Here is a 15,907-nt window from a genome sequence, read left to right on the forward strand (position 1 = left end):
CTCAGGCTGAAAGCCTACTAAATAAAGATAAATCAATCAATAGTAAGCTTCGCCATAATAGGTCGTATTATTCGACGAACAAATAGCCTTGACGCCTTTTGATTAAATGGCAGTTCCAGAGTTTCAATTTAACCGTAGTTTAACAAACCAAAAAATATGTAACATGCCCCCCCTAGGTCCCCCAGTAAAATTGTTTAGCCAGGCCAATGGAGATATTTGTGTAACAAAATTAATTATTTTTATCTGAAATTCACATAACATTCATATGATCACATGAATTCTATGTGATAAATCACATAAATTTCATTGGACACATAAGGTTCATGTGATCTTGTAGTGCGATTTCCAATTATGATAACACATGAAAATTATGTGAAATTCTAATGGATATTTTCCATTGTAAATGTGATTTATTTTTTGAGTGATACTTGATCCCGGGATATGTGTAAAAATGAATACCGAAATCCTTATCATCAAAGTTGACCTCTTTTGCTCAAACAACCAGATATAAATGATTTACCAGCATATTGTAGAACCTCGTTAGTTTGAATAGCTAAAATTGCAATTAACCGGTGCAAACTTAGCATTTGTTTAAGTGGTACCCGTACACAGGTGCCCAATGGCGCTACGCAAACTGACGAAGTTCTACGCTATTTGATTACCACCCCCAGCTAATCCGTTCAATTTCTGTTTGTTTCCAGATCTACCAGCACCTACGATGGTACACCAATCCCCAGGAGCAGCGATGGATAGTCCGGATATTGTTCATCGTGCCCATCTACGCCACCTACTCGTGGATTAGTTTGCTATTTTTCAACTCCGAAAGCGTCTACGTGTACTTTTTCACCGTGCGAGACTGCTACGAAGGTATGTTCCCGCAATATTCAACCGCAAATGTCGATTTCAAAAGTATCGAACATTCCTATCCCTCCCCAGCGTTCGTAATCTACAATTTCCTGTCCCTGTGCTACGAATACCTCGGCGGTGAGGGCAACATCATGTCCGAAATCCGCGGCAAGCCCATCAAATCGTCCTGCCTTTACGGAACGTGCTGTCTCGGCGGCAAGACGTACACAATCGGCTTTCTCCGGTTCTGCAAGCAGGCCACTCTGCAGTTCTGTCTGGTCAAACCGCTGATGGCGTTCATCATCATCTTTCTGCAGGCCTTCGGACACTACCACGACGGTGATTGGAGGTAAGGCCTGGATAATGGGGAAAGGGCGCACGTCACACAAATTCAATTAAATTTTCATCCCGATTGACGTCGTGTCGCCGTCTTTATCAGAACCGTGAGGATATGGTCAGGAGGAAAAAATAGAACGAAATCAAAACAAAAGACCGTACCGCAGTTTAGAAAGAGTTGTACGTACGTGCCTGATTGCAGTGGTCCAAACATGCGAGTGTCAAGGACTCGATAAAGAATTTTATTACCTTTTGCCTACAACCGGACCGTGGCCAATGTTTGGTTTCCGTCTATATAATTGTCTGAATTATCAGCATTGCGGTGCTATTGATTTTGCAATTACGAGCCGGGCTTTCTGTTTACTAAGGCTCACCGAGACGGGTAGGATTTTGAAAAAATCATCCAATAATTTACCTACGCCAATCCTTGCGGGCAACTTCTAATCCTCATCAAAAAGATTGATCACCATGCTTGCTATACGCCAGCCCGAAACGAGCTCGAGGAAATTGAATTTGTGGTTTTGCTTCTGGCCACTAACCATGTGTGCTGTGAAGCAAGGCAATGCCGAATACATTCTCATTGTTCAATTTTTCACATTTTCCGTTCAATTTCAGCGCCGATGGTGGCTACATCTACATCACCGTCATCTACAACATTTCGGTCTCGTTGGCCCTGTACGGACTGTACCTGTTCTATTTTGCGACGCGGGACTTGCTGACGCCGTTCGATCCAGTGCTCAAGTTCTGCACTGTAAAATCTGTGATTTTCCTCTCCTTCTGGCAGGGTGAGTTTGGCTTTTTCATAATGCACACAATTTCGAATCGACATTGTGAATGTTTTTTTGCTCGTTCAATCCCACAGGTGTCGGTCTGGCCATCCTGGAAAAGGCTGAAGTAATCTCACCCATCGTGGACGCCGGTGGCTCGACCACGTCGGCTGGTACCGTGTCCGCCGGTTATCAGAACTTCTTCATATGCATTGAAATGCTGTTTGCGGCGATTGCCCTGCGGTATGCGTTCCCGTATCAGGTTCGTACAATTACCCACCACCGACAACAAAGGCGACAATTAATTTCCATGCTTTTATTCATTTCTCCCCTCCAACAGGTGTACGCCCAAAGCTGTATGACTGACGCTCACGGTAGATCCGTGACAATGCAATCAATCTCCAGCAGCCTGAAGGTACACGACCTATTCAGATTATCCCTGCCAAAAGTAAAATCCAATTACCTGTTCGTCTAATTTTAGGAAACGATGAACCCGAAGGATATTATGACGGACGCGATACACAACTTCCACCCGCAGTACCAGCAGTACACGCAGTACAGTTCAGGTTAGTGGAAAAAAAACTATGTCAATCGAAATTAGCCATCATAATGATGCTAATGCCTCCTGACTGCCAGGAAGTAAAATTTCACTTTTTCCGCAAGACATTTCATCATTTGCACGCTACGTAATTTGAATTCTGCTTTTATTTTCGAATCGTGTTTCATGATACCAATCGACCACCTGATTGCAGGAAGAAACGGAAACTTACCTACTGCCTGTTCGTTGTATTTGCTACCGTTCCTTTCTTCCGATGCTGTTATTCGCTGTTGAATGTTATTGAGCTGCCTGTAGTTTGCTTTGAATTTTTCTTCTTGATTCTTTTACGTACCATGCTTATACCTACTTTTCTACCTCATTCATTATTCGCGCATTGTGCAATTTGGTCATTGCGTTTTTCTTTTTTGTTGATTTTTTTTACCACTAGCCAAAGGCCCAAGCGCAATTACAGCGGAAGCGGAACGGCAGCTGAAAAGCCCGACTTGAGTAAGCCTACTTGTCGGATTGAAAACTAGCTAGAATCGACTTAGATCGGCTGTCAAACTTTCCGTTTCCGTTCCGCTTGCGCCCACATTGCGCTTGGGCCTTAAAGTTTAGTTTTGCATGACCGTTGATGTAGTTTTATGATTAGTAGATGTATGATACCCATTTGCATGCACCGACTATAAGCAGGGCCATAATTCCTTGCCTTTTTTAATAGGCTAGGCAGTAAGATTCGAAAATTAGAAGCGAGGACTTAGAAATGGATAGGGTGGGTGTATAAGTTATGGCCATACGTTCCCATTATGCTGTGTTCCAATTATGATCTATGGAATTCCCATAGGCCATAATTGGAACACACCATAATAGGATCGTATAGCCATAACTGGTACATGTATCCTATAAGAAGAAAACGATTAGCATAGACACTAATGAACAAACACTTTAGGGCTATAGTATGCCAATATTACAGTCCATGCAGCCAATTTAATTGTAACAGAAAGGGGTGACCGTGGACCGAATGGTCCCTAGGCCGAATGGTAATTAGGCCAAATCTCGGAAAATTATTTCTTATTCACTGAAAAATTGCTGGTCTGATAAATAAAAATAGAAAGATATATCATGTGAAAAGGGCATACAAGCTTTTTGTAAACAAACCTTCTTATGCCCTTTTCTCGCCACCCATATGACATCAACGCAAATCATCAACATCACCGGGTATCACCCCTTCCCGATGATATTGTTGGTTTGCATGGACGACCCTCGGTTGGTGAGAAAGGGCTAGTCATATTAAACTCAAAACGCCAATAATTGGGTCTACCTTGTTTCTCGACAAAAATTTGAAAAGAGTCAATGAGCCAAGTGTAAACAATGTTTAAAGTCATTGTTTACACTTGGCATTTGGTGTCGATTTCTCACGAATCACAAAACTCTCACACAAACTAACAGCACCATCTGGTAGAGGAAGGTTTGTTCTATCATATGGTATGGTACAGTACTTGTTCGCTAACTGGGCTAAAAGCGCAGTTCAGTTAGCGAATTCCACTCAAACTGGTTAAACAATTTCACGTGCATTGAATTGAAACAGTGTAAAGTTTGTTATTGTAATTTTCACAGCATTCAAACTCGCGAGTTTAGAAAAGCTTAACGCTTTCGCTAATACCGCTTTGCAGTCTAGATTTCAGTGTAAAATTAAAATAATTTCAAAGTTATTTATATTCCATTCGAATGCCCCCACAAATTATGACAACGAAATGTCAAACTAAATGTGACGTCTAGTTTTGAAGTATAACTGCTTTTTATCTGGATTGTAGGATTGCGTGGGAGTCTTGTGATCCCTGAGAAATCGATGTTTAAAGTCACTGTTTACACTTGGCTCTTTGGCCCTTTTCCCATGTTCGTCTAGGTCTAGGTTTAACAGTCATTTGGCATAATAGTCGTTTGGCATAATACTTGGGAAAAGTGGAAAATGGTTCATTTTCCGGAATACAATTTCTCGGAATATATAAAATCCAATATTTTAAGAAGGGAGTTCCTTCTTTATGTAGTTTAATAAAGAAGGGAACAATTTCTTTTTTAATGTTTTAATAGCCCCGTATCGTGGGTAGATCACCTTTTCGTGGTACGTTACGGGATGTAAGATCTACCACCGATTCCTAGTCCTGACTACTTTAAACTAGGGGAACAGGATTTTTCAGTAATCCAAGAAACACATCTTAGTCCTTGTTACTTTTTATACCTTGTTGATAGTGACAAGACTCGGCTTTGTCCAACGAGGATGATCTTGAAACAAGGAAAAAATGAGTTAGTTAGTCTTCATCTATGTGATTCCTAATCTTCTATTCGTTGTTCCCTAGTTTGGAGTGGTTAAGACTAGGGTTCTGATGCATGGTCATTATCGGTGTCATTCCTTAATTTTGTTGCTAAGGTATCCAATTTTGACAGACAAAGGGGCGCGCCTTTGGAGGGTGTTTCAACACTCCGAAGGGTAGAAATAACACGACCTTTCAATTAGAGTCGGATCCTTGCGATGACAACTGTAAAAAAATCGAATACTTCATCATTTCTCAATAGTGATGGAGTAATACGACATGCACTAAACTAAAGACACGGGATATACTACAATATATCAAATTACTGGTCGCAGTGGTGTTAGGTCCAGAACAGAGGAAAAAAATGTTTTAATAAAGAAGGAAATATTTTGTTCTTTGAATACTTTGAGCACGAAAGGAATATTTAAATAATATAAAAAATAAAATATAATAAATGGTAGTCTAGTGAATGGATAGTTCTGGAACAAGAAATGCCGGGAAACGTATCATTCTAGGAAATAAAATTTCAGGAAATTTATCATTCCAGAGAATCACTTAGGAAATAGCATTCCGGAAAATGTGATACCACCGTTTGTCTTAAATTAATATTGTTTGAGATGCCAAATACAGGAAAAATTAGTACAAATCTAAAATAACCATTTTTTACAGCTCTACTGCCGGTAACCGCAAGTCAGTCCCATCTGTAAAAAAACTGGAAATGAGAAAACGGCATTCGAAGATTTTACAAGTGTTCTAATTTTACATTTATTTTGGAGGAATCATTTTGAAAACAAACGTACGGAGCAATGGCCGGAACATATTCCGGCGAGTAGGGGTCTTAAAACCAGAAATTTTCAAAACCGTGCCAAATACACCATGCGATAAATCCATTCACATTAGAATTTAAAATGAAGATCAATAAGAGTCATGATGAGTAGCCAGCACCTTGTTGGCCACATCCGGATATGATCCGGGTTTCCCCGGGGAAGTGGTAAAACCCTTCTAAATCAAAATCCATCATGCGGCACATCAAATCACATGAGAATTCAGAGCCATTACCATTGGCGGTCATCTTGAGGATCGTAAGACTATATTGTCCATATCCGAACATGTTCCGGATACCCTAGCGGAAGTCGACAGAATCTGTCTTGAGTCAAATTTCATGATGCGATATGTTGTCTAACGTGCTTAATTCAATAGAAGCAAGCCTAAACACATAACTGTGACGTTTTTTCATAGTATATTTAATGAAACCTTTTTTTTCCTGATGGGATGCGGTTATTTTTTCCTGTGTGACAATTTGACTTGGTATTTTCATTTTTCTTGGACAAACCACGTTTTGTTCACTAGGAAAGCTCAAAAAGCATAGAAAGATAAACTGAATAATGATGCTAACTCAAAATTGCTAAAAATACAGATGATACTGACTTGCGGTTACCAGCAGTTTATGCCAAACGACTGTTATGCCAAATGACTATTATGCTAAACGACTGTATGCCAAACTGGATAGACCCCCAATTATTATTTCATATTATGAGAACGGCACCGGCGTAGAGGTTAACATCCATACCTCTCACGCCAAAGTCACGAATTCAAATTTCATCTCCGGACAAGTCACGAATAACCCAAGACTGTTAAACGAGAGTCAAAAAAATTCCGCAAGTCTGAATAGTTTGCAAAAACTTCTAAGAGATGAAAATCTTAAAATCAAAACTATGTGTGGCTGCTCGTCAAACTTCATTTTAGCCTGGTTAAGCTGGAAATCATTCAACTTAAAGACCATTCAGCCTGAAGACAATTCGGCTTAATGACCATTCGACCTAATGATCATTCGGCTTAATGGTCAGTTGACCTAATGAGTAGTAGAAGTATATAGGAGCGCTATGCAGGGAATTGAAACCAACCGGGAATTTGATTGCCATCTCAAAATATGTGTGTCCTTTATTCCTTTGTTGTATGCAGGGATGCTAGGTGTACCGTAAAACGGGGTATCTTTGATAATGCGGGTAATTTTGATAGTAAAATATAATGATTTAATTCCTTCTTTGCCTTTTCTCCGAGTTAGAAACATTGGTACCATACCTTTGATATCGTATATAGTTTTTATAAAGTAGGGTTCTTGATCTAATTTCCGTCCTACTAAGCACAACCCGCGCTTTACCCTTTTTTTGAACGGGTTTGAACAAAAAATGGAAAATTTCTCTAAAAGATGACTTCTAAATTTATTCACCTTTCCATACGTACCGTTGAATTTGATAAAGAGTCAAACAATGTTGAGATATTATTAAAAATCTAACACTGCTTCTTGATTCCAAATTCGTTCTACGAGTTTCAATTCCGTCCTAACGCATTGAATCGCCATTAGATTTTCTTCGTCCTACGGATAAACGTAGAAAAAGGGGATTCTCTAGGAGCGCTTCTTTTGTTTTGAGAACAATGAGCCTAAATATTCATACAATGCGTTCTAATAGGATTTATGTTGTAGCTTATGAGCTAACGCATCTGAACAAACCATTTATTGATTTGTGCATGGTGAAATCATTGATATTATTGATCTTTTCTGATCGATAGAACGGAAATAGGCGATTACGACGAAGTAGTGCTCTACCCTATGTGTTACATGTTTTCAAAACATATTAAGAAACAATTTTCTTATTTGTTGCCTGTTTAAAAAAGCACTCAAACCATCACTTATGAAATGTATTTCCGATACATCCATCACAAATTCAATATTGTCTTTTATTGCTTATGATGTTTTTTGATTGTATGCTCATTCAAAATGTCATATTTGTTGAACTAAATAGTTTGAATTTCAGTCATGTTTTTCTACATTCATCAAGCATTATCAAAGTAACCCCATATCAATATATGTACTAATGTTCGGTCACAAGACTAAAAAAATAGTGCAAATGCAATAATTTCCGTTAAACGAATTTACTCTAGGATCCTCAGCACTTGTTTAAAAAAAATAATTTGAAAAACTTTCTTTAATGTAGAAAATATTTAGAATATACTTAAAAAAACAATCAATGTTACCTCGTTTTACGGTATTTATAAAAAAAAATCTTCAACGAGATCGACGAAATGTCTTCACATGTCTTAATATAACATATTTGCAAGCGGGGGTGTTCACTATTTCAGATTTATAAAGCTGAGTCTTTAAAGAAGTTCAGGGAAATTCGAAGAAGATCGAGAATCTTCAAATAACTTCAAAGATCGTTGTAGATTTTCAAGGAACTTCGAAGATCTTCAGGAAACTTCGTAGATGTTCAGGAGTCTATCTAAAAGTGCAGTCAACTTTCTAGAATATCGGCTAACTTTGTAGAAGTTCAGCGAACTTCGTAGAACTTCAGTGAACTTCGTGGAAATGGGAAGATTTTTGTAGAAGTTCAGCAAATTCAGTAGAGGTTCAATGAACTTTGTCGAACTTCATTGAACTTTTTTTTTTTTAAATAAGTGAACTTTAGATAAATTAAGCGATTTTTTTAAGAAACTCGGGAAACTTCGTTGAAGTTCAGGGATTTATTTCAACTTCAGGGACTTCGTAGACATTCAGAGAACATCGTAAAAATTCAGAAAACTTCGTAGAAATTTTAGGAACTTCGTAGAGCTTCAGAGAACTACGTAGACATTCAGGGAAGTTTGTAACAATCCGGAAAACGTCGAAGTGGAAAGTGTGAACATGTTTGTGGAAGGTCGTAGAAGTTAATGAATTAATGTGTTAATTTCAGTGAACTTTGTAAATGTTTGGTTCCATGTTTTAACTTCCGGGCTCTATGTTGAAGTTTCATAGCCTTAAAATAGTTAAAGGAATTTCGTAGAAGTTCAGGAAACTTGTGGAAACTTCGTAGAAAATCATCGAATTTATTAAAACTTCAGGGAACTCCGTAGAAGTGAATCGAACTTCATAGAAGTTCAGCAAATTTTCTAAAAATTAAGAGATCTATGAACTTTGTAAAACTTGATAGAAATGCAGGGAAATTTGTAAAAGCTCACGGAACTTCGTAGAAATTCGTCAATATTTGTACAGTCTCTACAAACTTCGTAAAAGTTTAGCGAACTTCGTAGCAGTTTGTTAGAGGACTTACTTTAAAATGTTTAATGAACTTCCTGGAAGTTTTGAAAACTTCGTTTAGTTTCAGGGATCTAAACAGATGTTCACGAATATTCGTGGAAAAGTTTCAGAAGTTCGGAGATGTTCATAGGTCAGGGAAGAAAATTTTCAAGAAGTTGAGGGAACTTTATATATGTGCGCTTTTAGCTGCTGACAGCAATGGTAGTCTGGTATTCGATAACCGCTATTGTATAGTCGCTTGTCGATGCCGTTAGATGCGGTATGTGTGAAATAGAGAATTCCATCTAGTTCAGCTTCAGAAATGGAAGTGAAAACCAAACAGGCGAAATCGTCAATTTCGTGAAATTATTGAATGCGGATTCGGTTCAAATTGCGGAGGAGAAAGGACTTTTCATTAAGTTCAAATCCGAAGAATCCATGCCTCCATGCCTTGACCTAGAAAGAGGGGCACCGGATAATTTCCTGCTCCAAGCGGAAGGCTCGGAAGCAACCAGAGAAGCATCGACAGGACGAAGAATAGAGCGGTAAAAGTATGTACGCAGGTGTAGTAAACAAAGCTGCATCGTTGGACAACAACAACAACAACCATCAGGAAACAGAAGTGGTGCTTCAGGAATATGTACTTGAAAAGGACATGTTACAAAATGTCGAGAACTACCGACACCATTGGAGATAAAACGAGCCAAAACGAAGCTTATAAACTCAGTTACCGGAATAACGAGTACTGCATGATAGCTTTGGAAATGTGAAAGAAGTTATAACGGAAAAAGGGGAAAGAATTACGCAAGTAAGGAAAGATTTGCGTGAACGGAAGAAGGCTATAGCCAAGAAGAAATTGAGCGTTTCAAATAAATGAGCTAGATAAAAAAAAACTTCGTAGAATTGTATGAGTTATAGGAAATTCGAATGAGTTCAGCAAACGTGATAGAAATTCAGTGATCTTTCTAGAAATTTAGGAAAGTTTGTATAAGATATGAGAACATCGTAGCATCGTAGAAGTTGTGGGAACTTCGCAGAAGTTGATGGAACTTCTCAGAAGTTAGCGAAACTTTCTACAATTTCAGGTAATTTTAGTTGTTGAGTTGAGGTTCGAAAAACATTGTGGAAGTACAGGGACCTTCGTAGAAGTTCAGGAATCTTCGTAGAATTTTTGAGATTTTAGTTAATATTCACGGATTTTAAGTCAGATTTAAATAAAGTCCTAGGGATATTTTCAAATATTCAGGTTGATCAAGCATTATTATGAAGTTCTTCAGCTGTTAAAACATTAGAGTTTTGTCTCTCAGACATTCTTACAAAACGGCAGGAATTATTAATTTGAAGATCTGCCACTGTTCAAAAATTCAAATGACGTTGCTCAGATATTATGCAAAGACGGAAAGTTTTTTTTTTTTTCCTTTGGTTCCGTCGTTTTTTCCGTCGATCTTGTTTTCCGTGCTGAGCACCAATGCTACCGACGTGCCAGGAAGGCAGCTCCCACACCTGGACCCTACCTATCGACCCATCAACTCATGAACCGGGGACCAACGGCTTTACTTCCCATCCAAAGGAAGGCGTGATCAGAGATGTTATGCCTCAGAACATCCCGGCGGCGCCGACTGGGATTGAACTCAGGCCTGCTGGGGTGAGGGGTAATCACGCTTACCACTACACCACCGGCACCGTTAAAGACGGAAAGTTGATCATAAAGCATTCAAAAGACCTACAGGAAGTATTCAAAAGATTCCAGTAACGTCCTGTCGATATTGAGGGCGATCAACTATTATTAAAAAAAAAAATATTTTGAATACATGCATATTTGATATTTAGCGGCGTCAGTGCTGTAGTGGTAAGCGTGACTGCCTCTCACTCTAAAGGGCCTGGGTTCAATCCCAGTCGACGCCGGCGGGATTTTCGGAAGAATAAATCTCTGATCACCTTCCCTCGGAAGGGAAGTAAACCCGTTGGTCCTTGGTCCGTGAGTTGATGGGTTGATAGGTAGGGTACAGGTGGAGGAGCTGGCTCTGTCTTTTAAATTCTGTAAGTGTTGCTGAACGTTTAATATGTCTAGGCATCGAATTGAAAACATTTAAAATATAATATATAATGAATATAATGAATTATGTGAAGCACAAGACAAGAAATGTGCTGTTCTTATTTCAATCGCGTTTCTAGTATTATATCTATGATAATCACTTCATCTTTCAATTCGATCACACAAATATCGAGCCAGCAAACCGTTAACTACTTTAATATGAACACCATAGTCAAATATACAATTCTTTGCTTCACCGACAACCATTGTGAGACGTCTAGCATAAAAGTTGAGGAAGTGAATCTATTACATCTCAAAATCAAACGCATTATTTTATTCTGCAAGCGCTGTAAACTCTCTATTTGTGTTTCATTGGCCAGAAATAAAATGGAAGGGAAAAAGTCTAGATGAGGAGAGATGATTGATTTGTATAGCTGTATTTTACTGGCAATAGTTAAATCGGTTTTTCAGTCGACATAGAATTCCATACATCTAGGCAATTTTCTTGATGACATTGTCAATGTGAGAGTTGAACTTAAAGTTGACATCAATAATCACGCCAAGATATTTAATCTCCCGAACGCGATTAATAGTCTCATCATCAATTACAACAGAGACGTTCTCATTTAATCGAATCCGCGAAATTACCATACATTTAGTTTTACTTGTATTCAATTTTAACTGCTTACACTTCAACCATCTACTTAGATACTGCAAATTTTCATTCAAGTGTAAGACGGCAACTTCTAAAACCTTAGCTGCAATAAATAACACAATATCACCTGCAAAAAGTTTAATGTCGCAAAACCGTCAAACACGCCACAAGTCATTAAAATACATGATAAATAACAGGGGCCCTAATACACTTCCCTGGGGCACTCCAAGGTTATTCCCAACGGGACTGGAAACAGAATCATTAAAAACAGTCCGTTGAGTTCTGTCAGATACTACTGTCAGTACTCGTAATTCCAAAGCGCTTGATTGTACTTAACAGTAAGGGCTTAGAAATTGTTTCAAAAGCGCGTTTCAGATCAAAAAGAACAGCAACAGTCGTATCTTTACGCTCCAAGTTGTCTTTCCACTTTGCTAACACCAAATTCAACTCAGTTTTACAAGAATGACCTACCCGATATCCCGATTGCACTGGTATCAACAAACTATTGCTATTTAAATACTTCAACAGCTGGCCTTTAACAACAAGTTCTGAAATTTTCTCTAATGCGTACAACATGTTGATGGGACGAATCTCTTCGGCTTTAATCGTTCCAGCAACTTTTTGCATAGGAACCACTAAGGATTCCTTCCAAATTTGTGGCACATGTCCAGTTTGCAATGATTCATTAATAAGGTGCAACAAGATGTGGTTAATGACATGAAAGCAATCTTGAATAACTCTAGCATTAACATTATCTACCGTGGGGGACCGAAATCCATACAGCATCGAAATCCGTACACCTCATACAAAAAGTAGGCGTTTTGTATGAAATGTACGGATTTTGATTCATTTCTTAGGTGTACGGATTTCGGTTCGCCACGGTACTCCAGCCCATTTTCCTAATGAAAAACAAATAACTCTAAGTTCATCTAATGTAATTGGGTGCAAACCTTCAAATCTACAACTATTATTAACTGGCTGTTTTATTTCGTCAGATTCATCGACCATTTCAATGGATTGATTAATCAATGAAACACTTTCGACAAAATAATCATTCAACAACTTAGATGCAATTACTTGTTCTGACTGTTCTAACGTGTAAGATTCAACAAACCATCATTCAATCATCGAAAGCAGTTTTTTCGTTCAAATTCAAAATTCTGCCAATGAAAATGTCATCACTGTGTTCCGGTAGGCCAGTAGAATGCAATGATGACATTTTCGTTTGCAGAATTTTGAATTTGAATGAAAAACTGCTTTTCATTTTTTGATGATGATTGAAAAAACAATAATGGTTTGTTGAACCTTAAAGGTTATGGGCTGCTGTTTGCAATTACTAGGTTTTAATAAAGATTTCAAAATTTTCCATAACTCTTTGCTGTTGTTTTGATGCTGATCAATCTTCCTTTGAACATATTCACAGTGAGTTTTCTTTATCGATTGTGAATACTTATTACGCGCGATTGTGTACCTACTCCAATGATTGTCATTATTTGATCTACAAAACTTTTTGTACCATTTGTCCCTTTTCCGTTTAAGACGCAAAAATATCCAAATTGTACCAGCTGGTCGAGTTTTTCAAAGAAACAAACTTTTGCTCAACTAGTTGATTGGTACACGTTTTCAAAGCGTTATTAAGAACAGCTGTAGATTCATCTAAGCTACTGGTCGCGAATGGAAAATCCACGTTCCTTTCAACAAGATTCGAAAATGCTTGCTTCGAATATTTCCTCCAGCACTTCAATTTTATAAAATTATCGTTATCGTTAACAAGGTCTAAGACATTAATCACTAAGGTCTCATGATCGGTTATTTTCAAATCAGTATCCGTAATTGAACAAATGGAATCAAAAATGGAATAAACATTGGCAATTTTTGCTTTTGCTGTAAGTTGCTGTAAGAAAATAATACAGGAATCCCAGATTTGCGCGGTGGGTAGGTGCTATCTACCCACCGCCATTTCTCAACAGTCTTTCATTCAATTGAGCTGTTTTTTGTGAGTGTCAAGTTTATGGTTGGCCCTAATCACATACAAAAAATCAGCTCAATTGGTTGAAAGACTGCTGAGAAATGGCGTTAGGTAGACGGCACCACCCTTCGGGGATTCCTGTATTATTTTCTTACAGTAACTTACAGCAAAAGCAAAAAAGCAAGTACGGGAACAAACTTAAAGACTAATTGATATAAACAGTTTCCCAGATGATAGTTCAGCAGCTCTTCTACTGATTCTGGGTGAAAACCAATTAAATTTGTTTTGAAAAACATGTGAATAAACGCTGTTGGTCATACCTTACCCATCCACACCTTAGGTACGGTCCCTCTTTATTGAGCCCTATCTAATCGCTAACATAGTTTGCTAGATCGAATCCCAGTACAGGTAGAATTATCTCAGGACAGTCAAACAATTCGACCAAAACAATGCTTTGAATCTGAAGTTGTATGTGAACATTTGCAGACTGTCCATCGCCAATCAACGTCGGCAAGGGTAGACTATCGACGAATTCTCAGGCAGCTCAGTATCTTCAAAACTACTATCAACTACGTGAAGAGGAACTGTACACAAGCCACAGCAATAGCAGCAACAGCTTATCGAGCAAGTTTATCACCGTTTCCGAGTTCGGAAACCAATTCTAAACGCAGGCGGTGTGCACCTACATGGCACCAAGTATAATAGTAGTGAGTGACATCGTAGTCTTTGCCACGCGTATCTATTTTATTTGGTTTATTTTTGCTTTCCAACACCATTGCTATCGAAAGCCGAAGGATTAAATTCCTAGGGGAAGACACACCTCATGGTTTCATTATATTTCTTTTTCGTTGCATCACGTAAACTGATAAAAATAAACTTCCGAGAAAATACTCATCGACACGCCAATGGACGTCCAAAAAAGCAACGGCAGCCACCCACCACCAACACCCTTATGATTTTAATTTCACTAAGTTCACAAATTCGCTTTTATTTTTCATAAAGCCCTTTTTAGTTGTTTTGTTATCATTTCTCCCCTATCCATTCTTCTTGTTCTCTACATTTTGCAGAAGTTGTTTCCCAGCAGACCTACGAGCGACTCTAACTGCGATATCGGCTTAAATGAAACTTAACCACAAGCACGTCTAGTGGGCGACGGGAGAGAAAAATCTTCAAACTCAACTAAAAAGAACTCTTTGGTGATCTACTACAACAGCAACAGCAACAACAACAACAACAACACAAGCGAGCTAATCGTTTAAGTACAGTTTATATTTTATTCCTTTATTGTTAAGAAAATTCACAGCTCCTGCTCCTTCTGTCCTGGTTACAAAACAAGCAAGGACGTAATATTCGATGAAAATTAGTGTTTTTTATTTACTGAAATTAAACTTTTTAACTGTCTGAAATTCATACAAACTGACTAAACACATTTTTATAAATTAAAAGTAATGCAAAACTCTTAGTAATTTAACTTGTAGATTTTGCAACCGCCGTTAGGGGAAGATCGTATTTTATACTTATTTTACGTATTTTTAGAAAGCAGCATTACTAGTAACAGCGAAACAAACGTATGTATCATATAGGACTTGAACCTACTGGAATCAATTATTAACGTTTTAGGAGAATTGTAAAAATCGACGCAATTCAGTCCGTAGGCAACAGAAATTTTCTCTAGCTGTCCAATCTCTGAACGTACTTACCTAGCTATACGCAAATTGAAAGTATTAGAACATTCTTTTAGGAAACAAATTTGGAATCTTTAGCATTGCATCCCGTCTGAGGAGTAATATTTGCACGCCTTTGATCATTCCATACCTTAAGCGAAAACATCATTTGCTTTTACCTATATGTTGCATTTCTTGTGAAATCATCCAAATCTTAACCCGAGTCGTGAATGAATTGTGTATTGTTTTGATTTTTGTTTTTCGAGCGAAACTTATCTATAGATGTGATTGTGTTTGCTAGCTGCTTTCGTCTCTGGCTTGCAAATATTACTGCTTGGATTCGTTTCTTCTGCCTGCATTGTTCTTATTACTAGATCAATATTGTGTTCTGGTGTCATGTTCATCCTGTAAGTTATTTCAAACTGAATACCGCCTACAAGTGTAGTTATTAGTGTATACCTAGCTTCTTCGGCTAGTATTTGTACGCGGAAACTGACAGGATTTAGCGATTTCATATATGGAGCATGTTGATTTCTGCGCACTGCACCGGAAGGAAGACGTGAGGAAATAGGTAGAGTAGCCAGATTTGTGTCGGTAGCTGCAACTGTGAATGCAGGAAACTCGCGGACGGTAAGGAGCGATCGGTGCACCCTTCCTCTCGCGTAAGTACCTTTTTAAGATGTTTAAGTAAAGAAATCTTGTATTTAAAATAGTTTCTGTTCGTGTTATTT

General features: G+C 38.2%; 1 protein-coding gene across 5 annotated transcripts in view; it reads left to right on the top strand.

Moving 5' to 3' along the window:
* Tmep (Transmembrane endosomal protein) overlaps positions 1–15,907 on the top strand; it is a 121,677-nt gene that overhangs the window by 96,548 nt on the left and 9,222 nt on the right. For 4 of the 5 annotated variants that reach the window (XM_065231853.1, XM_065231856.1, XM_065231852.1 and 1 more), the window contains exons 3-8: positions 702–867; positions 937–1,195; positions 1,798–1,967; positions 2,045–2,211; positions 2,290–2,364; positions 2,431–2,515. In XM_065231853.1, the coding sequence (XP_065087925.1) occupies positions 702–867; positions 937–1,195; positions 1,798–1,967; positions 2,045–2,211; positions 2,290–2,364; positions 2,431–2,515 (922 nt within the window). Of the gene's footprint in view, positions 1–701; positions 868–936; positions 1,196–1,797; positions 1,968–2,044; positions 2,212–2,289; positions 2,365–2,430; positions 2,516–14,579; positions 15,889–15,907 lie in introns of those variants that run through there. The other variant, XM_065231857.1, reaches the window with a different exon arrangement.

The sequence above is a fragment of the Ochlerotatus camptorhynchus genome, unplaced genomic scaffold (genome assembly GCF_037179485.1).
Source record: "Ochlerotatus camptorhynchus isolate MF236.1 unplaced genomic scaffold, CSIRO-AGI_Acam_v1.1 ptg000361l, whole genome shotgun sequence".
Taxonomy (NCBI): domain Eukaryota; kingdom Metazoa; phylum Arthropoda; class Insecta; order Diptera; family Culicidae; genus Ochlerotatus; species Ochlerotatus camptorhynchus.